General features: G+C 48.8%; 2 protein-coding genes across 9 annotated transcripts in view; one reads left to right on the top strand and one right to left on the bottom strand.

Moving 5' to 3' along the window:
- On the top strand, positions 48-17824 carry VWA2 (von Willebrand factor A domain containing 2). 2 transcript variants are annotated; one of them, XM_021400631.1, is made up of 12 exons: positions 48-379; positions 2659-2717; positions 3103-3177; positions 3896-4029; positions 4825-4934; positions 9234-9428; positions 9564-9694; positions 10510-10642; positions 11447-11502; positions 11726-11833; positions 12409-12990; positions 16934-17824. In XM_021400631.1, the coding sequence occupies exons 1-12, from the start codon at positions 63-65 to the stop codon at positions 17050-17052; spliced, it is 2019 nt and encodes a 672-aa protein (XP_021256306.1). In that variant the 5' UTR covers positions 48-62; the 3' UTR covers positions 17053-17824. The 2 variants fall into 2 exon arrangements, with proteins under 2 accessions (XP_021256306.1, XP_021256307.1); XM_021400632.1 differs by having other exon boundaries at positions 298-389.
- AFAP1L2 (actin filament associated protein 1 like 2) overlaps positions 20201-27976 on the bottom strand; it is a 57147-nt gene continuing 49371 nt past the window's right edge. For 6 of the 7 annotated variants that reach the window (XM_021400626.1, XM_021400624.1, XM_021400627.1 and 3 more), the window contains 9 exons: positions 27451-27662; positions 25606-25751; positions 25188-25299; positions 24198-24455; positions 23930-24107; positions 23573-23740; positions 22913-23094; positions 22641-22769; positions 20201-21900 (listed from right to left, as the gene is read on the bottom strand). In XM_021400626.1, the coding sequence (XP_021256301.1) occupies positions 21874-21900; positions 22641-22769; positions 22913-23094; positions 23573-23740; positions 23930-24107; positions 24198-24455; positions 25188-25299; positions 25606-25751; positions 27451-27662 (1412 nt within the window). In that variant the 3' untranslated portion in view covers positions 20201-21873. The remainder of the gene's footprint in view (positions 21901-22640; positions 22770-22912; positions 23095-23572; positions 23741-23929; positions 24108-24197; positions 24456-25187; positions 25300-25605; positions 25752-27450; positions 27663-27976) is intronic. The other variant, XM_021400625.1, reaches the window with a different exon arrangement.

The raw sequence follows: 27976 nt of genomic DNA, 5'->3' as shown, positions 1-27976 counted from the left end.
TCTTCCTTTTGTCTTCCCCATCCCGGAGCTCGTCACGCACATTTGTGTGGGGGCGGGGCGCGATGGATGGGGAGGAGCACGTGCAAGCGCTGAGTGTGAAAGGGGCCGGTCCTAAACCCGCCAGGTGCGCCAGCACCACGCAGTGCAAGGACAGAGTGCCCCTCCATCCCCGCTTTTTACGTTACATCCTCAGCGTATCTAAAGATCATCTTCCTCCCTGCTCTAAAAGACGGCTGCGAGCACAGCGCCGAACCGCCGCACGCTCTGCCCCAGCACGACCTGCGGGGCGGTGCGGGCAGGGGCAGGGCTCCGCTCCCGGCTCCTCCTCCTCCCCGCGGAGCCGCCGAGGGTCGCGCGGAGCCCGGCGTGGGAGCTGCCGGTGAGCCCCGGTCCGGGAACGGGGGACGCGGGGCGGGCGCGGGGCCCCATTGGGGAGCATGGGCAGCGCCGCAACCGGGCGTAGTGGGGACTGAGGGAGGGGGAGGCATCGCCCCAAGTCCCGGGTTTAGGGAATAGCAGCCAGCCAGACCTAGCCCTGCTTTGCTGCTCTCGGGTGACTCGCTTCTGTGGGGTGCGGCGGGGGAGAGGTGCTGAGCGTGCCAGGGCAGCTCCCAGACGGGCTGTGCCTCGCGTCCCGAGTTAAAACTGTCTGCAAAAGACACAAAGAGGACTTTATTACGGCTCTGCAAAGACTGGAGGACCCGAAGCGGTGTCTGTAGTGTGCCTAGGCAAAGAAACGAGAATGCTGTCTGCCTTCGGGTGTGCGCACCGGGGCTTTTCCTGGCGTGGTGTGGTGGCTGCAGGTGCAGCTGGGTGAAATAAGAAAAATCAGAACCTATCCTGGTTCTGTAGGAAAATTAACTGTGGCAGATTCCCGCATTGTGAAGCTCCTTTAGGAAGGCTCTGCCCAGAAGTATGTGCAGGGGAGGTTCAGGTTGGATATTAGGGAAAAATTACTCGCAGAAAGAGTGGGGAGGGATTGGCACAGGCTGCCCAGGGAGGTGCGGGAGTCACCATCCCTGCGGTGTTCAAGAAACAGAGTTGTGGGACATGGTCAGTGGGCACGGTGGGGATGGGTTGATGGTTGGACTAGATGATCTTAGAGGTCTTTTCTAACCTTAATGTTTCTATGATTCTACATCCTAAGAGCTGAACTGAGTAACAGAGATGACAAGGAACAGTCCAGCCTGTGCTGTAGGCAGTCAATACAATTTAAGGCTTGAGAAGCTACAGTTCCTCTCCTTCAGTTTTGGGTGTGCGGGGAACAACAAAGCAGAGCTCTTTCCTCACGAGGAAGGCTTGCTGAGGTGCAGGGTGCTGATCCTCACCCACCTGCTTAGGGAACCGCTCGCACCTGCCCATGGTGCGGGTCCATCAGCCACTGATCCACCTCAGCTGTGGCTGCTCCTGGCTGGGACGTGCAGAGCAGGCACCAGCTACAGCTGTTCTGAGCTGCAGGGGATGATTGCAGGACTCACACCTGTGCCCAGCCTGGTATGCCACCAAGTCCTCTGCATTTTTTTCATGACCTCAGTGTAATTATATTTGTGTTTTTCTTTACCCTGTGGCTGATTTATCTTGGGACACCAGGTTCCCCTCTCCCTAGCCCCCCCACAAAGCATTTCCTCCTGTATCTGCACTCACTACCCACTGCTGGAAGCAAGTACTCCATGCTTGCGCTGCTCAGGTGGGCTCTGGCTCCCTGGAATGCCTTTGGATGTGGCGTCCAGCAAAGGATCAAGAAGGAGAGACATTCACAGGATGTACTTTCTGTACACCTGGGGTTCCTCCTAGATGCGTCCCACCTGCCTCTTAGCTGCCCACTGTGGAGATGAAGCAACCCAAACTGTGTGCATTCCAACCAGTGCCTTACTTTGGAAATCAAAGAAACTTCTCAACCGCTCACTGTTTCCCATGAAAACAACCCCGGATCCCCCACAGCTGCCCTATCTGGCTGCAGGTGGAGGCTTGCCATTCCTCTGGTGTTGTCTGCTCTGGGATTAGCTCCCAAAAAGCTGTCCTGGGGGCACAGCAGGAGCACGACCTTCCCTCCTGGGCATGTGTTGGAGCTACTGAGGGGCGCACGGGCTGCCTTGATGGAGTTCTGGTTTGTGTTTGCCTCCTTTCACTTGAGCAAACCTGAGATGTGTTAATTTGGCCAGTGACACTTGTGAAGTACTGGAAACAGGGCAAAGAAGTGTGGGTTACAGAGCGCTGTGGTGTCTGCAGTCCCTAGCAACACGTCTGCAATCTTCTGATGGCTGTGGAGCTGTGCAGGCAGTAGGGTATGGCCTGCTACAGCCATGTTGCTTCAGGCCTGGTGTGACAGGAGGAAGCCGCAGGCCGTGCAGCCTGGGCCCTGACCAGGCATGGAAGGGCCTGTGGCTGGGTGTTGGGGAGGGGCTGGTAGTCCCTCCTTCCTTGTAAAGCTGCTTTCTCTGTTTTGGGATGAGCACACCGGAGGCACTTTCCTATCGTTCCTTCTATTTGGATGCTTTTCCAATATTTCCTACCCTTCTCCCCATTGCTTTTGCTCAGAGCACGCGTTTCAGAACTCCTCAAGTGAGGCAACCAGCAAGGAGGTGTTAGCTGCAGGTAAAGAAACCTGCTTTAGGAATTAGGTTGATGTTCCTTTCTTTTTTCTTCCCTTTCTTTCAGATTTGTCACCATGAGCTTCTTGCCATTCGAGTCCCTCTGTGTTTTCCTGCTTCCCCAAGGTATTTAAAGCCATCTTTTTGCATTGGGGGTTTCTATGGCAGATGTTCCCTGTCTCCAGATGGAGCTCTTTGTTGGAGGGATTAGAGCTGAACTAGGAGAGTTTGGGTAAAGCTCTGAAATGAGGGGAAAGCAATACCTGGAGAAGCAACTTTTCAAAAATGTGATGGATCGGTATGTGAAGAGTCTATTCGAAACAAGAAAAGCTGACTGTTTTGATATTCAAAGTTCAGGGATATCTCCAGTTGCAGCTGCTCGGTGTGTCTGTGCCTCTGATTGTGCTCTCCAGAGCCAAACCTGCCCCAGCTGTCATTCTTGCAGTTCTCTCATTATTTTTTTTAAAGGCAGTTTCTGGTGTTGATGGTGATTATCTGTTTGGTCCCACAGTTTGGTTAGCATTGGGCATACAGGAAATTCACGCTGACCAGGAGACGATTGGCAAGATCTCAGCTGCTGGCCAGTGTAAGTTTGCTTTTATAAAGCAGTTCTTCTACGTTCTGAATTCTATGTCAGTGCCTTGAAAGTGTCTCTACAGAGTGGGCAGGCTGGTGTGCTCTGTCAGAGATGCTGGGCAGCTGGCATGTTTCTGTGAGCAGGGGTTACACAAAGACAAGCCTCTGAAGGTGGGATAATGGGCAGATCTTTGGAAGACAAATCTCTGTCAGTGCCTTGGAACTGCTCAGAGAATTTGTGTTTAGAAAACCAGAGTGTGCTTTGGAAAGTGTGCTGTAGATGGAGTACATCTGGCTCAGCAGGATGTGTGACTGCCTCCCAATGCTCTCCTGCGCCTCAGGCAGGGACTGTGGCTCACTGTGCTCCTGGTCTCACTACATCCGCTTATCAGAGCTGCTGGCTCCCTTGCTTTCCTTGGACTTCCAGAGCCAGACTAGGAACCTGAAATGTCAGGGGAAAGTCTTGCAAACTGTGAGCACTGAGCAGTCACTGAACAGGACAGGAAGGGGGAGCATGCAGGGCTTTGGGCTGGGAGCGTGGAGCTGGTCTAGTGTGTGCTCTGCAGGTCCGACTATCTGCATTTTTTTTGCCATTTGCTTCTAGAGGGTGAGACAAATTTAAGTGATTTTATTTCTTTTCCTTTTTTTTTTCATTGTTTTCTACAAAATCTGCCTGCCCACCTTCTGCAGTCACTTGTGACCCAAGTGTGTATCTTGTTCTCTCCTAGTGATGTGGTGCTCAGCTTCCATTGATATCCTTTTCCTCTTGGATGGCTCCTACAGCATTGGCAGAGGCAGCTTTGAAAGATCGAAGCACTTTGCAGGCAAGCTCTGTGATGCTCTGGACATCCATCCAGGCAGGGTGAGTGTTGGGAATGTCTCCTTTTGGTTTCGAGCAGCTTGACGAGGTGTGAGAAAGCCAGTGAAAACTTAACTGAGTGAAACAGCAAAATTCAGCCTAGCAGCTCTGTGGGTAAGAGCAGGTCCTGGCTGGATGCCCGATTCTTTCATCCCTGCAGTATTTGCAGATTTTGGGGGCTGCATTCTTAAATACTGTACTTTTCCTAGTCTTTCTGTTAATCTTTAAATAGGACTGAAAATCAGTAGCCTTTTTTAGCTTTGAAGATCTCACATTCCTTAAAACTTCTTGTAAGACTTCAGTGCAGTATTCTGGACAATACAGATAATTTTGCCTGTTTACATTTTCAGGCGTTTTCAACTGTAGTGAATGGTTTTAGAGCAGGCAGTGGAAAAATAATCGCCTGCTGTACTCAGCGCAAGTAGAAGCTGCTGTTAGTAATGGAAAGATTGCCCCCCCAGTGTCTAATTGGTTTGATATAAAAGGTGTTACTTAAACTTATGTTTTTGAGGCTCTGAGCTGCTCTGAGAGGATAATACAGATCTTGAGCTGCCTGCAGCTATAGCAGAGGCTCCCATGTTGTTTGCAGCTGAACTTTTTTTTTGCCTTGTTTGTAATCTGTACAGGTATTACTGTGGTTTACTCTCTTTTCTGAAGTTCATTTAGAGTGTCAGGAGTTTGACATGCAAAACAGTGTTTGTTGTGATAGGATTTGGTGTTCTCCAGTCTGTAAATTGTTCAGAAGAGTAACACCTGCACAGACATCTTTGTTTCATACTCTTTAACCTTTCCTTTTAGGTCCGTGTAGGAATGGTACAGTTTAGTTCAGCTCCCCATCTTGAGTTCTCACTGGATTCCTACCTAACCAAACAAGAAGTTAAAGAGAGAATCAAGAGGACAGTGTTCAGGTCAGCTTATTCTACTGCTCTTCTCTCTTTCTGGGCTATGAATGATTTCTGGGCTGAGAATTTACTCAAGTCTGGACCTTGGCACCTCAGCTGTGTGTATACTGATGTGGTGCACTCAGGAAAGGGGATGAATGACCAGTATCCATGGTCCATGATGCACAGCCTGTCTTTGTCAGTGTAGGCTGAGAGGGGAGAAGGCTTTCAGTATTCCTCCATAAGGTGGTAAATAGGGGAGTGTTTCTGTACTGGGCAGTGGGTTATGTCCTTCCTCAGGCAGGAGGTGCTGGGTTGGGGGCACCCTGCCATCATTTGCAAGGCTGCTGCAGGGATGTGCTCACACATCCACAGCTATGGCTCACAGAGGCAGCAGCGAGCGTGGTCTTCCCGTCCAGCTGAGCACTGTCAGGACAGTGTGCAGCTTGCATTTCTGGTGATGACAATTTCCTTTGTCCTCAGAGGCAGCGATGAACTGTTAGTCCCTTGAAATCTGTGCACGTGTGCCTGCTGAATTCAAGAGGATCTGGTTTTCAGACAGAAGCCTTTTTCTTCCTGAATGTTAAGACTTGGATGTGTTCCCATGACCTCAGGAAATGGAGCTAAAAGCCCAGAAACTCTCTCCTCAGAGGCTCTCAAAATCCAAACTTTTAATCTCTGAGAAGTATTCTTGGATCTAGAAAGGGTCTGACATCTACCCCAAGTAACTGTTGTTCTGATGATATGAGTATTGGTACGGCCTTCAAGTGCCTGCTCCTTCTTTTGTCGATCTGCACTAGTGCTGAAGGCTGGCTTGATATTTCTCAGGAATTTCTGCTGCTCTCAACACGGTGTACATACTGCAAGCAGACTGATCAATTCTGACTTTCAGACAGGATCAGTTGGCTGGCTTCTTTTGCACCACTGTTGATAAGCTTATCAAATTAAGAAAACCTCTTGCATAACATTACAGAGAAAACCTAGCGGAAAGCAAGACACAATTCTCTTCCTTGGCTGTGGCTTGAAAGTCTGTGAGAGCAGAGAAAGAGCAGCAGTGTTCAGTGTCTGGCACTGAAATTCCTTGTTGACAACAGATGGATGCTGACAGATCAAACAGAAATAATGATCTTGTGCTTGGCCATTTCATCTAGTTTAAATGAAAACCTGACATTTCAAAATAGATAAAATAGTTACAGATGGATTCTAGTTGGCTTCTGAAAAAGCAGGGCGTTTGGTGGCTTGGTTGAGAGCCTCCCTGATGTGCTCCTGATGAGCATTTGGCCAGTGGGTGTTTCCCAGCCTCAGCCCCTGCTCCTGGTGTGGCGCTGAGAGAGGCAGCCCCAGGCTGTGGAGGGGCAGTTGTTGGTTTATTCCAAGACAGACGGTCTCTTTCTGTGAATTTCATCCAAATAGCTTTTGAATGCATTGGCCCATGTCAACGAAATTTGGCAGTGACCTCAGAAGTTAAATCTCTTATAAGTCTGTTTCATACAATTTTGGTCACAGTAGAGAAACCTTAGTGCTCTTTCTGAGGAGAGGCAGCAGGTGAAGTCCACATCAACTTTGGCTTCAAGAAGTCCCTACTGGATGAAGGCTTTAAACACGCATCCACTGTGCCAAAAGCCAGTGAAACTCCAAATGCAAACAAAAAAGAAAGCGAACTTAATGAGCTTTGAGGCACACAGACTTTTAACTTTTACTAATCCTTGGTGCTCCCACAGGCATGGCTTACTGTGTCCATGAAGATGTAGTCACCAAACAGACTGTGCTTGATGTATTTTCAAGCATGCATAGCACTTCCCACTGAAGCATCTGACAGCTGCTGACATCTAGTTAGGAAAAGGCCGATGTGGACATACCATGAGCATGCAGTCACTGAGCATGCTTTGAGATGGTGGAGAGCAGAAAGAAGTTCGAAGTGAAAGGGGCTGGCAGGTACTGGATTAGAAAATCTCTGTGAAAATCAGAGGGTAGACAGAAAAGCATGAACTTGGGCATGACCACATGCTTTTCTAGAACAAGCAAAGTAGGTAGTAAAGCAAAAGAAGGGTGCTCAGAAAGCAAATGGAAATGTGAGTGTCTCCACACAGCTGGAGGAGATGCCTCCAGGAGACTGGTGACACTTTTGTTTTGGCTCCCCTTGCTTGCTCTGGATGGAAATAAAAGCAATCCTTTAAGGCTGTCACAGGAAGAGATTTATAGTGTAGCTTCTTAGACAGAATTAGATGACAGCTGGAAATGTCTCCTCTCATCTAGCAGCTTAGTTATCAGCAGGTCTGGAGCGTGTTCCTAGAGAGATGGGCTCTGGCTGGTATTGCAAGTCCCGTCAGGGGCAGCGCAATACAGAGCTCTTGTGTTGTGCCAGCGGAGAACTACAAGAAGGGATGAGACTTTCTCCTGCCTGTCTTTGCCTAGAGACATGGTGGATGCCCCATCCCTGGAGACATTCAAGGTCCAGCTGGACCGGGCTCTGAGCACCTGATGGAGCTGTAGGTGTTCCTGTTCATTGCAGGGGAGATGGACTAGATGATCTTTAAAAGGTCCCTTCCAACTCAAAGGATTCTATGAGCCATCCCCTGCTTCCTCTCCGAGGTCTCTGTTGGGTTACCCGTGGCTTTTGCTTAAGTAAGTCTTTGTTGCTTTGATTGTGAATATTCCTGCTAGAGACTGTCATTTCATGTATCATTTGTGATGACATTTAATGGTATGTGGAACATGGAGCCCACCCTTGAGTAGGCATCTGAAACAGTCATTTCAAGTTCAGTCCTGTAAGTAGAGGAGGACAGTCTGTGCCCCACAGAGCTCACTATCAAGTACTACTAGAGTAAAAGTGCAGTCTCTAAGGACAGCCACGTCTTGTATTCCCCCTTGTGTATGTAAAGCAGCCCCCTTTCTATTGTCCTCTATAGCAACAGAGCGCAATAGCAAAAAATAGTGCCTTGGGGGGAAAGGATTCTTTGGCAAACTGTACCTTGTTTTCTGAAGTGGCATTTAAGGTTGCTTTGCTTGGGAGTTACTACCCAGCAGCGAGGCTTGATGTCTGCCATTCCCTAACACTTAGCAACAGCCCATTTTACCAAGCTGATTTGTATCACTGCTGGAATGTTGTCCCTTGGCACCTGAGTCTTGGTGCTTTGTTACTGTCAGGATCAACAAGTTTTGAGCTAATTACTTCCTACCCAGAAACATTCCCTTCTCCTGGGCTGAATTCAAGGGCTGCCAAAATATTAAGGTGGCTGGCACACATCCAGAAACTGCTTTTGTGGGGCCAGGCAAGAGGGAGAAAATGGTTTATCACAGAACAACACAAATGAGCTGAAGAGGATAACTCATCGTGTTTAAAGTGGCCCCATGCCTGTTTCATATGATCCAATCTCCAGAATGAGAAGTGCTGGGTGCAGCCTGTATGAATGCCAGTGGCTGGTGCAGCTTCCCTATCATAGCAGCACTGCTGGCATACAACCAGGTGAAGGTATTGCTTTCAATTGAGTTTAGTGTTGGTGTAGACAACTGGAGCATCAGGAGGCTTTTCTTTATGCTTACTTTGCTAAGGGGGTACTGGTGAAGCCTTGAAGGAAGTATGCCTTGTATTCGGTCCTTCTGAGTTTCTGGGGACGTGCTAAGAAGCTGTCAGCATTTGTATTTTCAGGAGCTTTCCTACAGGATGGATAAGTTAACCCTCAGATTAGCCAAGGAGAAAAAGGCAAGAGACTTCCTGCACACTGCTGGAGTGCAGGCTGTTGATCACAGTATGCAATGCATGGCTCTCCTGCTGTAGGTCTTGGTCTCAGAACTGCAGAAGATTTGCTGGAGGGAAAGGGATGACATCTGGCAAGAGTGTGTAGCACTTCTATGCAGCAGGAGAAAACAAACACCAGCATCTCAGAAGTTTTCCTCATTCTGCCCAGTTGTGCTGTTTCTGACTGGAATATAAGAGGTTATTGTTAAACAGTGTTTCCAAACTTCTCTTAAAGGAGTTTCAAATGGCAAAACAGAAGCAATTGAGACACCTGTCACAGCTGGAAATAAAGTAAGTATCCTGTAGCCCTGGTTCCTGCTCTGACTGCAGGAGTGCTCTGCTGTGCTAAGTATTCTGGAGACAGCTCTGGATTGAAGAGGAGAGAGGTAAGGATAGATGGGTAGGATCTATGGAAAGATGACAAGAATGGCAGGATTAGACATCTCTGTGGATGCCCTGTGTGGCAACAGACAGAAATATGCAAAATTCCTCACTGCCAGAGAATGGAAATTTGAAAATCTAAAGGTAAATTCAATAGTAATAGGTTTGATTTTTTGCTTTTCCGATGTTATCTCCCTTGTCTCTAGAGGTGGCAGCACAGAAACTGGTCGGGCTCTGAAATACGTTCTCCGTAAGGGATTCCCTGGTGGCAGGAACTTGACTGTCCCCAAGATCCTGATCATCATTTCGGATGGAAAGTCCCAGGGCAGTACTGCAATGCCTGCCATGCAGGTGAAGGAGAGAGGCACTACAGTTTTTGCAGTGGGAGTCAAGTTTCCAAGGTAGGAAACTTCCCCCAGATTTGGAAATGAAGGCCCAGTTCCCCACATGCCAAGCATGGGGTTTGTTTCGTACTCATTTCTTTGGGGGTGATGTATGGCCTGGTTATACAAGCAGCTGAAGCCCTTGCTCTGCAGGTGGGAGGAGCTGCATGCTCTGGCCAGTGAGCCCACCGAGCAACACGTGCTTTTTGCCGGCGATGCCAGCGACGCGGCCAATGGCCTGTACAGCGCCCTGAGCGGCTCCGTCTGCAGTGTCACCACACCAGGTAACCCCAGTCCTGGCCCCACCTTACACCTCTGCTTTGAGCTTTGGCCGTGGCACTGAGCAAGGAAAGATGAGGTGGTGTCAGAAATGTTGTCTAGAGCCAGAGCGTCTGAGGCCCCTGCCTTGGAGCAGTCACACTGAGGAGCCATGTGATCTACAGCACTTTGAGATAATCTCTTTCTGGTGCCCAGACTTGTCAGATGCTTCTCCAGATAGCTGTAGGTTGTAGGATCCTAAATCTTTCTGTGGCATTCACCTCAGAAAATGGGAATGCTGGTCCTTGCTCATGTCAGGGTAACAGAGGGATTATTCCTTCTAGAGACTGTCATTTCACTGATGATTTTTGATGACATTTCATGGTTTGTAGGCCATGGATCTGCTTCTTGAGTAGGCACACAGTTGTGCTAAATCTACTATTAGACTTGGCTGTGCAGTATGTCAGGCAGAGGCTCACAAGAGATGGAAGAGACAACCATGTGGGGACTAGAGTGGTCCATAGATAGAAGTAAACTAAGCGTGAGTAATGAAGGCACCAGGGGAGCAGAAAAGTGCTGTTGAACTCAGCAGTGCCGGTTCTGTAGCAGAACAAAGGAGGCAGATGAGTGCATACCTCAAGAGCTGGAATGTGCTGGGGAGATTGGCCACAGAGAATTTCTCTTCTGGGGTCTCATGGAGGGCTCTAATTTAAAGCTCTGCCTACTGTACTGTTGACACGCAGATGAAGAAAGCTAATTTGCTTCAAAGTGGAGCTTCGTACCTACACAGACGCTGTGTTTTTAGGCAGTTAGCCCCAGTTTGGTTTGCTTTTCACTACAGGCTGCAAAGTTGAATCCTTCCCTTGTGAGCGCAGGACTCTGGAGACTGAGAAAGAACTGGCTGGAAACTACGTCTGCTGGAAAGGCTCAAAGCAGCAAAACGCAGTGCATGCTTTGCTGTGCCCTTTTTACAGGTGAGTCTGACAGCCACATGCAGCCATGGTTTTCCTGGGAGGAAAACAATGCTTTCTTCAGTATGGCAAATACACACTTGTGCTTGAGGCCTTTATTTCATAGAATCGTTTAGGTTGAAAATGACCTCTAAGATCATCAAATCCAAAAATCATGTCTCCTTAGATTAAGGAAATGTTGGAGGGAGTTGAAAAATCCTACTGGGAGGGATAGTTGAAGGCTGAAGTTTCCTAGTCTAAGCCTTGTTTTTCTAGTACCCGTTACAGCTGGATAAGCTAGATGCCAAAATTAATGTTGAATGAGAAATTCTCACTGCTATAAAATTTTCATTCCAATTTAGAGCAAAAATGTTAACATATCTTCTGTAGAAACTTAAAAAAAAAATCATTTCAAGCCTTAAAAAATATGTCCATAGTCCTTAACTCTAGAATGATAGAAGCATAGAATACCCTGAATTGGAAGGAACTTGAAAGGATCATCGAGTCCAAATTCTGGCTCTGCACGGGACCACCCAAAAGTCAAACCATATGTTTGAGAGCATTGTCCAAATGCTTTTTGAACTCCAGCAATGTTATGGTAGAGTTCAAAAGCAAAAGAGCAGACTTGATAAAATGAAATGTTTTGACTTTGCTGCTCCACTTAGAATAGATATTTTTCTTTGAAATATTTGTTTTGAAAAATTGCCTTTCCAAAGGAAAATTTGTTCCATTGAAAACAAAGTAATATCAGCCTTGAAGTTACCTTGTTAATCTTTAAAGTCAGAATGGATTTTATTCTCCTGTTTAATATTAAATTTCCTATTTCAGATTGAAAAGAGTCTCCATAAAACACCCATCCAGGTGCTTTCGAACTGTATGTACAGGTAGGACTGTTCTTTTTTGAAATTTTATTTACAAAACAGAAAAGGTAATAAATAAAAAATATGAAGAGGCTGTTTTTACCCTCGCTTCTAAAATTTTTGTTCTGCGTGGGAGTTTGAGGCACTGAGTTTGGTTGGAGGCCTGCAGTTAGTGATGTCCCCCAGGGGTCTGTACTGAGCCCAGTACATCTGACTCTACATCTTCTCCTTCTTTGGTTCCATTTAGACCCTTGTGACTCCCAGCCATGCCAGAATGGGGGTACGTGTGTCCCAGAGGGACTGGACAAGTACCACTGCCTGTGCCCAGTGGGATATGGAGGAGGCATACGCTGTGGTAGGTGTCAGTCTGACTTTTCCCTCCTTCCTTCCTTCTCAGCTATGTCTTGCCTTGGTAGTGCCCATGGCACACCCATGGGGAATGGCTGGGCTTGGGCTCCAGCCTTCAGGCTGTACTCCTGGGGACCCGCTGAGTCTTCTCTTGTGCCGTTTTAATATGACTGAATCAGGCCCAGTGACTGGGTCTCACTACTCAGAAAACCTGTGGATATGGAGAGCACCAATACTGATAACAGCACCCTGGCACAGGTACCTTAAATATAGGTAGAACACAAGCAGGAAAATAGAAAAACTGGGAGACGCGTAGGAGTGTTTGTCTCTGCATGGGCCCAGGGAGGATTCCTCATTTGGGGGGTTCAGTGTAAGCCTTTAGAGGCTTACGTGGCACCCAAAAGAAACAAATATTGCTCTTGGCAGAGCTGCCCTGCAGCTCATGCCATGTCTGGCAAACCATTTAGGTTACTGGACACAAGAGAGCTTTCTACACCACCAGGCTTCCAGCAGGCCCCAGCAGAGGTGCCCAGCATGCTTGTTTCTTCCGTGCATACGACAAATTGCTGTCTCTCTTTTCAGCACCAAAGCTGAGCCTTGGGTGTGCTGTGGATCTCCTTTTCCTGATGGACAGCTCAGCAGGGGTCACACTGGAGGGATTCCTGCGCTACAAGGCGTTCCTCAAGAGGTTCCTTCAAGCAATGATGGGCCGGGACTCACCAGCAAATGTGGGGGTGGCCCAGTACGATACCAACGTCAGGATACCCATTGAAGTGGGACAACACAAAGACGTGTTTGGTCTCATGAAGAGCATTGATGCTTTGAATTTCAGCGGGGGAGGAACCCTGATGGGCAGAGCCCTGCGGTACATTGCACAGCATGGTTTTAGGAGCACCCCAGACTTTGCAGATGTCCTGGATGGCCTCCCACGCGTGGTTGTCTTGCTCGCTGACTCCAAGTCCCAAGACCCAGTGGCAGAAGCTGCCAAGTATGCAAGGGACAGAGATCTCTTCTTGATCGGTGTAGGCAGCAGCTTTGTGAGAGCAGATCTGGCTGAAGTGACTGGCAACCCAAAGCAGACCCTCATCTACTCAGACCCCCAGGATTTGTTCAACAGGATCCCAGAGCTGCAGAGAAGAATTTGCAGTGTGAACAATCCTGAAGGTAAGAGAGTGATGTAGGGGATGCAGGAGAAGTTTGTCAAACCATGAGGTCTTCTGATCTCCTTTGGGGTTTAGGGGAGGACAGAAGGATGAATGTCCTTGTTTTGCTTGTGTCAATCACAGGTTGAGGCACTGATCTTCCATCATTGCTCTTATGGTGGAGCTGGGTCTATTGATATTAAAAGGCGTTAAATCACCCTTCACAGTCAGCGGTCGGCAGTAATGAATTTGGCCAACAATTTGTTCCCACTGCTTTTTTTGGAATACTTCTGTATACTGAAAAATACAGTGTATGCGCTCTTTTATCCAGGCTGCCAGGTTCAGTCTCTTGATTTGGTGTTTGCAGTGTACGCCTCAGCTGGAGGTGGCCTGGTGAATTTTCTGCAGGTGAGGGATTTTGTCAGGAGCAGCTCTTGGCACTTCACCATCAACCAGGATGTCACCCAAATTACGTCACCCAAATTGCCCCTGTGGCCTGTGGCAGCGGAGCTCGTACTGTGTTCACGTTGGACACCCACACGAGCAATTCAGCTCTCCTCCAAGCTATCTACTAGGTGCCTTTCCTTGGGGACATGGCCTCTGCTGGCAGTGCCTTACTCCATGTTCACAGTGACATGATGACAGTGCAGACAGGAGCAAGGCCTGGCGTCAACACAGTGGTGCTGGTACTCACAAATGGAGGTGGCATGGAGGAGGCAGCTGCCCCAGCTCGGCAGCTGAGGGACAGTGGTGTCGTGGTGTTTGTGGTTGTCATTGGGGATGCAGAGAGGCACACACTGCTGAGGGTTGCTGAGTCTCCCAGTTAACTGGTGTGACTTTGTTTGTGCACAAACTTTGTTTGTGCATCTCATCCTATGAAGACCTGCAGCATTACCAAGACCTCATCATTGAAAGAATCTGTGAAGGTGAGAAATCCTCAACTTGCTATTTATGCTGCTGCCAGCAGCTCATGGTAAACTTTGTAAAATAGCTACAGAGGGGACTTTCTTCTGTAGCCCTTGTTATTGTAGGCTTCATGATGTGTTAATGAGTGATCTGGTTGTCACTTGCACTTTACAGGTGGGGAGACCACGATATTGAAATCTGGTGGTTGTCCAAAGCAATCCTAAAAGGAATAAGAGCCAACTTTGCCGAAGTTCAGTGCAGGTGGTGAAATCAGGCATCATGTGACTGGCTCTTTCCAGCCCTGTCATGTCTGGGCTCTGCCTCACTGAAAGAAAAAAACTTACTGATTCTTTTTTTTGACGTTGCAGTAAATCTGTAGAATTTGTTCTGCATTACTGTAAACGCTGCAGTGTACCTGGGGAGGCTCAAGGGCATGCATTTCTGCAGCCAGCAGTATTGGTCCTTCAGTGATCAGGATCTGTCTGGTTTTGAAGCTTGCATGCTGATAAATGGAGGTCTTCAGACAACTTCTACTTAATTTTGTTTGCAGGACCCAAATCCTTGTCTCCAAGGCCTTCAGGAGGGCATAATTTTCAAATATTCATGTAAAAGATTATGTCTGTGCAAGAAAAAAAAAAAAGTGTACTTTCTTCACAATTTCACATCCTGAGGGCCATTCCCCAGCTGGGAAAAACTTGAACTCTGAAATCAAGTTGGAAACATTCATGTGCTGAGTGGGAGTGCTTCTGTTTGAAATGAGCTTTTCAGGAAGGAAAGCAACCTGGGTTTTTAGGCATTGGTGGTGGAGAAATGCTTCTAGTTCCTTGCTGCTCCAGCTAACCCACCTCATTTCACATTCAGAATAGCCTAACATCTAGCTCTGTGGTCTTGTGTTTTAACCCCTGTGTAAGAGCAAATGAAGAAGCAATTAGAGCAGTGCTGTGATTAACAGCATCATCAAAGGTCATCTTAATGTATTGGTGTGCTGTGGCTCTTTTGGGGTTAGAAAAGGCAGCAGAGCTGTCTCTGTGGGCTGAGGAGCCTATCTCCTGGCAGGCTTCTGCAGGCAGTTTCTACCTGGAGCTTTTTCTGCTTGTGCTGCAATGGTATTTTCAGCTGTGTTATTATGGAAGCAATCTACTGTACCATGAAATTAACCACAGGGCCATGGGTGAAGGGGAAGAGACGGCAAGGTTCAGTGATTCCGGGTAATAACATATCATTTCCTGAGACTGAATTGTTGCTTTTCTTTCATGTGCAGGTAATCGCTATTTGTACATATAGGCTGGGGCCAAGGTTGATGGAAAGATAAGCCCTTCATTCAGTCTTCTGCTCCAAGTCCAAGGCTTAATAACAGAATCACTGTCTGTGAAATGACTAAAAAAAAAAAAAGAATTGACTCTTGATAAAAGCATGTGAAAAACAGCCCCTGCCTCTGGACACCTGAGTATCATGTTAGTTCTGAGGCATGGCTGAAAAGAGGCCAGGAAAAATGTCTTGGGCTCTAGGAGAAAAGATCCTAAGCAATAATTATATGTAATATCTGACTAATGAAAGTACAGCCTCCTGGGGTCATTGGGGGGTGAAGTGAAAGATGCTTATTTAGGGTGATGCACTGTTAACCGTAGGCTTGAGTGCAGAGTGATGGTGTCTGGGCAGAACAGCATGCTTCCCCCAGCAGGGACCCCTGGGTTACACACGGCAGGCACGCTGGCTGCAGAGCAGAGACCAGGAGGGCTCTCTGGGCAGCAGCAAGGGCATGGAAGGTGTGTGTGGGTCTGAGGTCCATCTGCCTGTGCAGCCGGTGGCTCTGCTACCAGTGCTAAATGCAGAGTGTTCCCTTAGGGATGCGTTGTGATGCAGAACCCCACCTGGGATGCCCCGCAGTGACAAAAATGCTTGAGTTCACAGAATGTCAGCAGGAACTGAAGACTGAGATCGTTCAGATCTCGGTAGGTGTCACTTTGCCCATCTTAGGGTATGGGTTTGAGTATCAATGAGTATCAGTATACCTGTGTGGGGAGAAAGACTTGTTACATGCTGTAATGTGTAGTAAGCATTCTGATGGATAGGGGGGAGAGTTTATATTCTTCCCTTCTCCCTCTTTCCTATTTGCTTTGTCTGTTTTTCCTACTGTGGAGCCAAGGGCAATGCTACAGGTCCGGACTACACCACGCAGTGGTTCAGTGAAGGAATTTTCACACCCTTCCCAGCTCTGAGGTGCCAGAAGGTGGAAGCAAATTCCACTGGGATGCTGCTACTTAACCCAGCGCATTCACAGCATGGAGCCCTGCCAGCCCTGCTGACAGCTGAGCTCTGCTCTCTGGAGGGGGCTGGGAAATCTGTCACACACTTCAAAAGAACAGAGCTAATAAAAGCTTAGGCTGTGGTTGCGGGCTTTTCTCTCTAATCTCCAAGAAAAAAAGCCCTGAAATATTTCTTTTGTTGTTTTCCACTCATTTGTGGATGATTTCTTGTTCTTGCTCTTCTCAGGTATAAACTCGGCTCCTCTCCAGAGCACAGTGGGATTTAAACTCCAGTGGTATTTGGGGTTGTAAACTGCTTGGGGCGTGTGTCTTGCTCTGCATTGGCAATATCTGGACCTGGGGGCTTAGAGGTGCTCGTGTGTTCAGCACACAGCTCTGAAGATGTTCCATTTTAGGATCAGAACATGTAGCAAAGCCAGCCGGCTGTAGTTCCTTGCCAGCTGTTTGGTGGCCGGGTCTTGGAGCTGAGGGGACATGGATCACATGGGGAGTAGAGAGGTTTGGATGCTGAGCTGCACTGTTCTACACATTCAGTAAGCGAGTTAAAGCTTGGGAAGGTCTGATAATTTTTTGGTAGTACTCCCCTCCGTTCTGATCCCCTTTCCCTTGACCCTGCTAGAAGAAACCCTTCTCATGGCTTCTAGCATCTGAGAGATGTTAGACATCAGCCCCAGCCAGCATTTGCCTCTAATATCTGTGAGCTAAGGCTCAGAAGGTGTTTGCTGGGCTGTAAGGGACTGAGCATGTTCCTAGAGCGCTTACCCCACGTTTGCTTCTCTTCTTCCACAACAGGAGTTCCCCGGGGTGATTCTCCAAGATCTCCAGTCCTCCCTACAGACTCCCGTACACAGCAGAGTCCAAGCAGATTGCAGCACTTCTCCAGAGCCTACCGACACCCCGAAAGGACCTGAGGTGCTGACCCAGATGTGCTGAGCTCCAGTTCTCCTCCCGTGGGCACTTACTGCTGCTCACAAGCACAATCCAGCAAGCCACTGCTGCCCTTGGTTGAGTGGGTCATTCCCAGTTCCTGCATTGCACAAACTGGACTTTCTGATGCTCTTTTTCTTTTGGAATCAAGTAAATATTTTAGATTAAGTATCTATTTTTGGCATTTTTATGTGTTAATTGTATTTTTAACAGACTTCTGGAGAGGTCTTTGAGTTAGCCTGAAAAGATGTAGACATCTGAGCAATTCTGGAGCTCCCACTGATGGTGTGTTATGGAGATGGCAGCTGTGGTTCCCTGCACACAGGGGTTTTTGAGGAGGTGTTGAAGCAACCGGCAATAGGCTGGGTCACACTCTGAGCCAGCTGTCGTCTTGGTGTTAGCTTTTGGATCGGCCTAAAGATTTGATTGTCTTTCTAAGCTGATCCTTGATCTAGGCTAGAAGTGATACTTTCAGTGCAAAAACTGCAGAATGAAATGAAATACAGTCCCTGGTGAGCAGGTTAGGCAGCAAGTGATGGAGTGAACAGCGTGCTACATGTAGGTGCACAGATAAGAGGAAGAGGAACTGGTTATGAGCCTCTGTTCATAAGTTATTTGTGCCGCTTTTTTCTCTGAGTTTATTTGGACTAGTCTAATAAGGTTTATCTTCATAGGCATTTTGTAGCTGTCTGCTTGTTTAGGTTTGAAAATGATTGGTTTTGCAAAATATTCAATGGATTGTGTGACTCCAAAGCAGAGCTGTGATGGTTGCTGTGTCATTCTGCCTCCCCGTGGTGTTTCAAGCTAACCTTGTCCCCAGCACAGCAGCAGCTCTGCAGCTGGAGCTGAGCCTCTCCCAGGCTCTGATAGTATGTGCGTCTCCAGAGACAGTTTGGCCTCACACTTCTATCCTCCAGAGCATCACTGGATCACCAGGTCAGTTTGCACGTGGAGCTATAAACCATGCTCCCCAGGGCCGCGATTCACACTGTTGTGTTGTTCTCTGCTGCTTTTCCCATGGCATCCATCCCTGGGCCCAGCCAGGGCAGCCCTGGGCAGGGCTGAGGCAGAGATGTGAGCAGTGGCTGCCAGTCCTGGTGAAAATAACACCTGTTGTTCAGAGGAGGAGAAAAACCTATTCACTCAGATGTCCTGGCCTGGTGTCTGAATAGTAACATCGGATGTATAAAAAGAGAGACAAATTATTCTGCACGTTCACTGTCAGAAGAATGGTTGTCTGAGGCTCTCTTCAGACCGAAAGCTGGTGCCAAGACACAAAATAATGCTACTGCATCTTGTGGGAGAAGCAGGCTGAGAGAAGTGAGAATTTCCTCTTTTCAGTACATGGGCTGTGTTCTTCGGTGCCTAAGGTGCTGCAAAATGGGCTTAGCTCTGGGGAGGGCTGACGTTTGGACAGAAAGAGAAATGATTCTAGCAAGATCGTTCGTATGGGCAGGGCTGCAGACACATTGCCTCCACTGTAAAAGCATCATCTGAGGGGAGAACGGGCGATGCCAGGTTCACAGCTTACCTCAGAAGCCGCGGTTTGTGTTTATGGATCTGGCTGGAGTCCAGCTGAGCTGCACAGGAGACTCTTCCCGATCTCTCTGTGCATCCCCTGTTGTGTGGTGGCTCCAAGATTGTGACTTCTTCTTCCCCTCGCTGCCCTGTTTGCAGTCTTCCCTTTATGCAGGGTTTTACCGAAGGAGAGCACAGCCCAGCGGCCCCGCTCGTAGGGGGCAAAGCACTCTGCAAGGTAAGGAGGTGTCAGGGCAGCTGGGAGGAGGAGGAACAGGCAACCTGGTAACACGGGCTGGGGAATGCTGGATGTGCACTGCTCCCGCAGCACAGCAGGGTGTGACTGAGCAGTTGCTGGAGTTGTTTGCCTTTAGTTTTGCTTTTCCCTTTAAAAATCAGAGTTGAAAATCCTGGCTAATTTCTCAGCCCTTTCTCCTGCAAATCTTAATTAAAAAAGGGTAAGTGGCTTGGGGCTCTGACATAACCCTTATTAAATTCATCCCCGCAGACTTGCTTTGAATTCCAGCAGAAATATTTAATGAGAATGTGTCTGAAGGGAGCTCGTGCCCTGAAGGCTGGGCGATGCCTGAGCCTGGCACAGCCACGCAGGGGTCCCTGCGAGCCAGCACTAATCCTGTCTGGGTTAGCAGGGCACAGAGCCCATGGGCATGGCCAGCTCGTCACTGGGTGCCTGGGCAGCTGGTAACAAAGCTGTGAATTCCTCTTACTCTGCAGGATTCCTGCAGGAACCTTCACTGGTCATGGGCCAGGTGTTGACTGCAGAGAAGAGCCTCTTTCTCCTGCAAGGAACTGGGATTTAAGTAAGTGCCATGAATTTCATGCCCTCAGGTCTTACCTTCCCTCTGCTCTTGTGTTTCTTGTGCAAAGCAAGCAAAATCATGCCTGTTGTGACTAGTAAATGTCACACAAGCTCTCCTTGAAGCCAGCTGTATTCTTCAGCTCAAAACAAACATGCAGATCTTATTCTCTGCAGTAGAAGTAAATTTGTTAATTACCCCAGCCATTTAAGCTAACTTCTACACCTCAACAAGAAATGTGCTTTTTCATCTTTAGAATGCGGCTGAGATCCTTGGAAGCTGTGTTTGTTAGCAGATAGCTCCGTGGGGAGCAAGGCAGGGTTGTGCTAGGAAAGGCTGGAGCTGATCCTGATGGACAGAGCTGCTGGGGAACTCTCCTTGCTAACCCTTTTCCTTCCTTTCTAGCTAAACCCCTTCCTGCTTTTCCCATCAGTGATGAGAGCAGGCACCAAGCACTGCACACAGTTGCTACCTGGTGGCAAGCAGGAGGTAAGGGACTTCTCACCTATTTTTTTTCTCTGCTGACTGATTGTGCTATTGAGCTACCAGCAGGAGCATGCTCTGTGTTATTTGTGCAAACTAGCAGGGATTTTGCTATTTTCAGTAGGCTAGCTGCCAGGAAGGTTTTTGATTTCCATTGCTGTCACTCTAGAAGACTAAGTTATTTGTTTAAGATGGAGTCCTTGTGGATGGCCTTGCCAAGGAACTTCATAGTAACAGTGCTGGTGGTTTGAAGTGCATGAAAGATACTAGAAAGCAGATCAAGGACAAGGCTTGCTAAAAGAGAATACACTGGTAACGTAATATACTCAACATTTTATTATAAAACCCTCTAAAGCGCCACTTTATAGGTCACAGTTACAACAAAGGAAATGCCTTGAGTTAAGAAAACAATGGGGATGTGGAGACATTATTTAACGATTCTTGTCTGGGAAATGTGTTTACCACCCAGCAGAGCCAACAGGGCTGAGGTGCAGAAAGCACAGTTGCTCTTGGCCATTGTAGCTGGGTACTGCTGTGAGATAGCTGGACAAGCTCTGGCAGACAGCAGGGTGCAGGGGGAGAGTGTGGTGCTGTGTGTGTGCTTAGGGTGGGGAGAGGAGCTCCTGACAGCTCATGATGGGGCAAAACAAAAGCTTCTTGGTGCCCATGGCCTCCCTGTGCTTTGGAGAGGAAACTAGGTGGATGGATTTCTCTGCACCTCTCTTTGAATTGTAATGTCTCAAACTGTAGAGTTTGGGCAGTACCAGGCACACAGTCTCTCTCATTAAACAGGGAGCAGAGGGATGAGCTTTGCAGGCCACAGTGTCCAAAGGCTATGTTACATTTTAATGATCTAGAAATAAGGGTGATAGCACCAGGATAGCCGTCCAGAGACACAGAGGAGAGCAGGTCCAGCACCCACCTGAACCCATGTGAGGGGGCTCTTTCCCACAGGGATGTGTTTAGCAATGTACAGCTGCTGCTGTGGGGAGTGCTGTGGCTCTGCAGGGACCAGAGAGCATCAGCAATGTGGTGCTCAGCTCCAGGGCAGGAGCACATATACACCTTTACCTCCTCTCAGAAAGGGCATCAGGATCCAGCATCCTCATCCAGCAGGTGAGCAGGCCTGGGACTTTGGTACATTGTTAACAAGCCTTCAACTATGATTATTCTTTTTCAGAACAAACTCCTCAGGTGAAGGAGATCAAGATCCTCAAGAACATCTAGTGAATCTGCTTGGGAGATCTTCTTCGTCCAGAGTCCTTGGTTTCACCAGGATGTAACACAGCATGAGGCGAGCAGGGATCCTCCTCCATATTCTGGCAAATCAACCCTGCCACAGGCTGGTAGCATTAAGCCCTGGTGTGATGCATTCGATCACTGAATATCCTTGCTGTGTGTGTACATACAGTTACTTCCCTGTCCTTCCTGCTGGACAGGTGGCTGTGTGCTTCTCATCTGTGTCTTGCTGATCACTCAGGCCTGGGCATCTGGATGATCAGCAGCTGAGGGACAGCCAGCAGCAAGGCACGCGAGACTTGAGCTGGCTGCGATTTGCCACGACAGGTTGAAAACCATGGGGGTATGAAGGATAGCAGAGGCCTGTCCTGAACTCACTACTGTCACTAATATAGAAACCTTAATAACTCGTCGATAAACCTTCAGAGTAGAAATACACAAAACGCCCCTATGTACAGTAACATTCTTGTTTACATCAACTGGGTTAGGAATCTGATGCAAGGATTGCCACTGGTTGTTATTGTTTCAGCTACGTGATGGGACTTGTCTGGAAAGAGCAAGATCGTTTGGGGTAAGTGGTAGCGGCAGCTGCTGACTCCACCGCTGCATCCGAGCAGGTGGCGCGAAGCGGAGGAGGCGCTTGGTGTGGGTTGTGTTGCACACCCAACATCCACCTACTGGTGTTCGAATCCCCTTTCCTATGCGTGGGCAGTTCCAGTCTTTAGTCCATCTCTGAAAAATGTACTTCTAACTTGCGCCTTTTTTCTCCCATTCCTGCCGAAGAACAATGGTGAATTAGTCAAAGTGGTAAACCTGGCATGCTGCTGTAGCTCTAATAAGCTCAGGAGCAGCCTGAACACCTGTTACCCGAGTGGTTTTGGCTACAGGGCAGGTCAGGGAGGTCTACTTTCACTACAGACTTCCCACTCCAGACAGCAGTGGCACTTCCTGCAAGGGACCAGGCACATGAGCAGGATGGAGATAGAGTGAGACATTTAAAACAGAGGCGAAGAAAAGCTCAGCTAGTGTCTTTCTTTCACTACGAAGACAGACCAGGGTAAGGAGAACTCCACAGAGAGGAGAAACTGAAGCTGCTCCTGTCCATGTTGGGCTGCTGTTTCCAGCCAGCCACTGGAAAAGTGGTCTCAAACCCCATGAGATGCCAGCTCTATTGCTTGGGGACCTCCCAGGAGCAGACAGCCTAGTCATGTTGCCCCCTAATTAAACCTCAAATGTATATCAGCACAGTTTCAGTGAGAGTAAACCACTCGTTTACTCCAGTTGTGCCAGCACAAGCAGCGTGGCTCAGCTCCAGTTACAGGAACACACAGTGATTAATTTAAATCACAGTTAGAACAAGCCTGGGTGAAAAGACCAGAGGAAAACCAGGCTGCTGTGAGGCATGGGTCAGCAGGCTTCCCAAACACCCAACCTGACCACTGCCCTCCCTGCTGGGCTGCCTTGCTGCTAGGACAGGGAGCAGTGGCTACCCCATGCACTCACTGGCACATTACCTTCGCCTTCTGTAGGACTGTCCCCTTCCCTGTCACCATGACGGACAAAGGCCTGTTTTTCAGAGCCGTTGCTGAGTTGACTGGGGAGCTCTCTGCGCTAGTTGCTGGGCTGGCAGGTTTTGTTTGAGTCTGCAACAAAAATAATGGAAATCATGATGACTGACTTCATTCTTTGAAGAGAGATTGCTGCTGCATTTCAGCACGATCTTGTAGAAAAGCTCCGCAGTCACACTGCAGTTGTTTTTCAGTGAAATACTGACTTTGAAACCTACCCGGGGGGCTGCATTCTCCAAGTGTGTGGTGTCCACAGTGGTGCCCAGCGTCACAGGACCAGACTCTGCCTTCTTCAGGTTCTCCTTCACCTCGACCAGGCTCAGTTCCAGGTCTACCCTTCGGCTCTCCTTCCTCTTGCACTCTTCATCTATCTCCTTCAGCCTCTGCTCCAGGTTCTTGTCTGCAAAGGGAAGTAAGGTGCTGATAGCTGCAGGAAATTTGGGGAGTTTGGGGTGAGTTGGGGAGCATGGATCAGCTACAGGAGTATGCATTACTCCTGTACATATCACTTATATTTTGCCCCAAGAGGGACCATAGCAGGGCCAGCTCCTGTTCCAATGTAATGTGGGCTAAGTGGTCTAGCTCAGAGCTCCAAGCCTATCCTGGCTGCCACAGAGCCAAGGCAAATCATGCCATCATGGCAGAGCTTGCCTGTCCCTCCCATGCCATGAGTCAGAAACAGGGTGGCTCAGAGTTCATTCTTTTCCGTTATTTCAGCACTGATTCCCCTGGCAGCAGGTCTCATATTTGTGTGCCTATGATCCTGAAGTCGGTGCTGGAGGTGCAAAGACCCTTCTGGTCCCACGTTTGTCACCTCTTTCACCTCCGTAGTCCCCATCCTGCCTCACTTCTGCATGTTGCCTCTTGCCTGGCTGTACCTGTGCAGCCTGCAAGCATCTCCTTCAACTCCCGCCTCTCCTTGCGCAGCTGGGTGAGCTGAGCCCGGATTTCGTCCTTCTCCTTCTCCAGCCTCTCCTTCTCCTCCGTAAACCGCTTCACCTCTGCCTCTGTCCTGTTCTTGCCCAGCTTGGTTTCCACCGCTGCCACTGAAAATGCAAGCCACCAAGACCAGCTCAGACAGGGAAAAAGCAGAAGGGAAAACATTATCAGGTGTCACATCAAAAACAAATGAGACTTGCGAAAGCCTTACGAGGCTCAGCAGGCTGCCTGTATTCTGCAGGGCAGAGCAGAGCTTGTGGCTGGAGCACCCCCTCTGAGCCCTGCTCCCCACTCACCGGGCAGCGGCATCTTGGGCCGGTGTGCAGGCACCAGCTGCGGGCTGCCCACTGGTACGGAGCCTGCTGGGGGCTCGGGGGCGGTCTGCGGGAAGGCGATGTTCTGCTGCTGAGTCTGGATTTTCACAGTGGGCACCTGTGGTGGCAGCTCTTCAGGCTCCGGCTTTTCGGAGTGTTTCTGAGGCAGAAGATAAAGGAAAGGAGGGGGCATGATGTGGTGGGGAACCGGATCTCCACTTCATCCTGGCCCCAAACCACGCTTAAATACCTGCTCTGAGGTCTCCTCCTTTTTGCAGGGCTCGGCCTCCTTATCCACTGGGGCTGTCTCAGCCACGCTGTCTGCTGCAGCCTTATTGCCAGCCCTATCTAGAGCTGGCGAGCTCAGGGAGGAAGGCTGAGATGGCTTATTGCCAGAACAGTGCAGGAAGGACTTCACTGGGGTGAGATCCAGGTACACCCTGTCTTGGTCCCCCTCCGGCTTGCTCTCGCTTTTGGGTACTTCTTCCTGCAAAAGGTGAATGTTCCCCTGAAAAGAGACCATCTGCTGCAACCAGAAGCACAGCCCAAGTCTCACTGAAGAACAGAGCATCTCAGGCAATCTATTTTCCATAAACTCTTCTGTGATTGAATGGAGTCACAACCCCATTTTCTAAGTCACTCCTTAAGGGATATTTAAAGTGTGTGGAAAGTCACCCCCACTCTCCTTCACCTGGTCTTTCCAGTGGTTGTAGCAGCAGCAGCACATGGGCATCTCAACCTTTTGCACAGCTGGGATCACAGCCCTTGTCACCAACAGAGCCTGCCCTGCCCTTATGGGATGGCTTTTATGCATCAGGAGCAGTTTTGGTAGAACAGGGTCCAAAGAACCCATGGCCACCAAATCATCTGTGCCATTAGCAGACAGAAACTGTGGGCTTTTATTGTGAATAACTGCAGATCTAAAAGCACCCTGCTAGAAACCTCCCACGTTTTTCAGTTACTCCTCACCAGGGCCCACTTCTCTGCCCCTTGCAAAAGCCTGGATTTCCCCAAGGGCTGGGCCTCCCCTTCCCACAGTGCTGCTGCCAGCTGCGTGCAACTATGGCAAACCCCTCACTTCCCTGCTGGACATCGCCCCTGGCTGGGAGATGCTTCCCCATGAATAACAGATATCTCCTGATTCAAGCCACCTGTGCTGGTGACAACTGATAGTTGCTGCAACAGCACGAGCCAAACTCAGTCTTGGGGCTCACTGTCACGAGCATGTAGGGCACCTTACCGCTGGCACGTCCGGCAGATCCACGTCATCGTAGAGCTCTTCCTGCTGTACCCTCCCCTTGGGCAGGTTGTCAATGTAGGCGTTGGGCTCAGAGTATTTCCTCTGCATTAGGCTGTGAACAGGCAGCAGGACATGGTATCAGGAGGGGGTGTGCCTTGCTGCATCCTCACACTCTGCAGAATTTTGGAGTATCTGTGCTTAAGGCACAGCACATCCAGCCCCACCATGGCAGTGACGCCCACATTGAATGCATCACGTGTGGACGAGTGCTCTCGTCTTGCACTGGCTTTCAAAGAGAGCAACCAAGCTACACCCAAGGCTGAAGCACCCAAGCTCTGCTGCCAGCATTTAGGGGCCCCTGTCCAGCTTTGTCCCCACTCCCCCAGCTGCCAGAAGCCCTGTGCCACCCCATACGTACAAGAAAGAGTTCTTTGCAGCGCTCACGATGCAGGAGACCCTGTCGGCATCCACATAATCGTAGGTAAATTCCTCTGGGTCTGTTTTTGAGCCTGACTCGGACAAGAGGAGCCCCAGCCAGTGGCCCATTTCCTCCGAGGACTTTGCCTGTGAGGTGACCAGACAGATGTTACAGGTGGCTACAACAGTGTCCCTGGGCTCCCACAGCTGGTGCCAAGCTAGCCTTGGTAGAGGAGTGCACTGGCAGCCCTCTGGTCTTGCAAGGAGGAAGATGAACAGCACGGTATTTCTTTTAAACAGGAGACCACATTAAAAAAATTAAAAAGCACTGCTTTGAATACAGACTGATTCACAAATTTGGGACACAAGTGTATAAATGCAGCTCCTCACTTCACCCTCCACTAGAATGTATAGTCAGTCTGCATTTTTCTGTCAAGGGTGAGCAGCTCAGCTGCATATGAAAGCGAAAATGTCTCTAGGGCTGAAGATACTTTCATGGAGCCAGTTGTGGGGAGAAGAGTGCATTTTCTGTTCTGGACCAGCAGAGTGCAGTAACACGATTTCCAAACACCAGACCTGTGAGGAGACCGAAGCACAGCAAAGCCTGTGCGTTCCTTACACCAGAGCCCCAAACCCTCCCCGGCATCTTAGCAGAGATGAGAAGGGGAGAGATTAAAGTATGGTCAGAGAAGGACTTCAAAGAGAGCCCCCTAGCTACAACACAGTCAGTACCAAATTCCCAGTGCAGTGAACAGCCTGACATTTTGCAAAATTAAACATTAAGTATTGTGCCTGGAAGTCAGATTTAGCAAATAGCCACGTGTACTTTCCAGTAGCGGATGATTTCCACCTGAAGCAAGAAGTGGGCTGATGCAGACATCTTTTGCTTTGATTTAAAGCGTTAGAGCTGCAAGTACAAAGTAAAATTCAGGGTAAGTGAATCCCAAACTGGAAAGTACATTTTAAGCTTCCAATCTGTTTTATTTAGCATAGACTTCAGTGCCAGGGAAGCCAGCCAGCAGTCTGTACATTGAGTCTGACATCCCAACAAAATACAGTTTCTTCCATTCACAAAACATAAATTTTCTCAGTACCTCTTCACATCTGTAATTAGGCAAAACTTCTTGGACACAGACTTACTCTGAACCAGAGGCTAAACAAAAACACCTAAAAACGTCATGGCAGGCACTCAAAGTCAGTTGTTCAGCTATAAATATTCCACCAACTGGAAAAATACAGGAAATGGCTCACATTGTCCACCTCCTACTATAATCACGTTGTTGTCGTCAGAGAGAACTAAGATTGGAGATAAGCAGCCCTGGATTCAGGCAAAGGAAAGTAACAGATGGAGATGAATTCACTTTCAGGAGCAGAGCTGTGATCAGTTTACTTGGAATGCACTCATAACCCATGGCTGAAAACCTGATTTCAGGAGAATAAGTTCTCTATTCCTCTTAATCACAGAATTAAATCCCTGAAGCGACACTCCTCTCATCAAACATTAACGGTCTAAGATGTGTCCCATATAACTTAATCATTCCAGCTTAGCCTATAGCCAGTGGAGAGAGATGGGCACCTCCAGAGGACCCTTCATCCCATCCTAAGATGAAGGCTGAACGATCCTCTGGAGATGCCAGCATCAGAGGCAGCCTGGACTGCCAGCCCGGCAGGACAGCTTCTAGGTGACTGTGGGCTGGTGAACCAAACTTGGACGCTTCAGGCTCAGTTTTGCTGGACTGAAGGTTCCTCTAAAGGGCCTTGAAAGCATTCAGCTTGCAGGCAGAGGTTTTAGGCCTGCTATGACACCCAAGCTAAAGCAGAACGTGTATGGAGATGTACACTTTACCTCCAGAATGACCCGTTCTTCCCCATTGTGCAGGATTCGGAAAGAATAGAGATGATCAGGGCTTGGCTCTGGGATAACTTCACAACCTGCCAAACTTAGGGGCTGCTGAGCCAGTTTGCTTCGGTTCTTGTCCTGGTAGAAATGGAGGTGACCATCTTTTATCTGACACCAGCGGGATTTCCACTGGCTGTTCACTAGCACATTCAGGTAACCTGCAAGCAAGCACAGGTTACCTAGTTGTATTTCGCACCCCACAGGCAGGTTCTGAGATCACTGCAAAAAGCCACAGGCAACGATGAAGAGCAAAACACAAAGGTGAGCGGTCCTGAACCATGCAAGGCAGGTTGAAAGGGTGAAAATCTGTTCAAAATGGGACATCTGACATTCAAGTTAGGTTTGGAGGAGCAAGCTGGCTACAGATGGACAAAACTACTCCCAGGTGGTGAATTCTAGTTGACCTACACAGCCTCGCCCCACCTGAATCCCATGCCCTGGCTGATGTCTAGGCAGAGCAGCACAAGATGCC

Source organism: Numida meleagris, chromosome 5 (genome assembly GCF_002078875.1).
Source record: "Numida meleagris isolate 19003 breed g44 Domestic line chromosome 5, NumMel1.0, whole genome shotgun sequence".
Lineage (NCBI taxonomy): Eukaryota > Metazoa > Chordata > Aves > Galliformes > Numididae > Numida > Numida meleagris.
Note: the sequence above shows the minus strand (reverse complement) of the source record. Positions and strands in the feature narration are given on the sequence as shown.

Coding starts and splice junctions, on each gene's coding strand:
- VWA2 (XM_021400631.1), top strand. CDS start 63: ATGGATGGGGAGGAGCACGTGCAAGCGCTGAGTGTGAAAGGGGCCGGT. Junction 4,935..9,233: donor ATCAAGAGGACAGTGTTCAG/GTCAGCTTATTC, acceptor CCTTGTCTCTAG/AGGTGGCAGCACAGAAACTG. Junction 11,834..12,408: donor TGGAGGAGGCATACGCTGTG/GTAGGTGTCAGT, acceptor CTCTCTTTTCAG/CACCAAAGCTGAGCCTTGGG.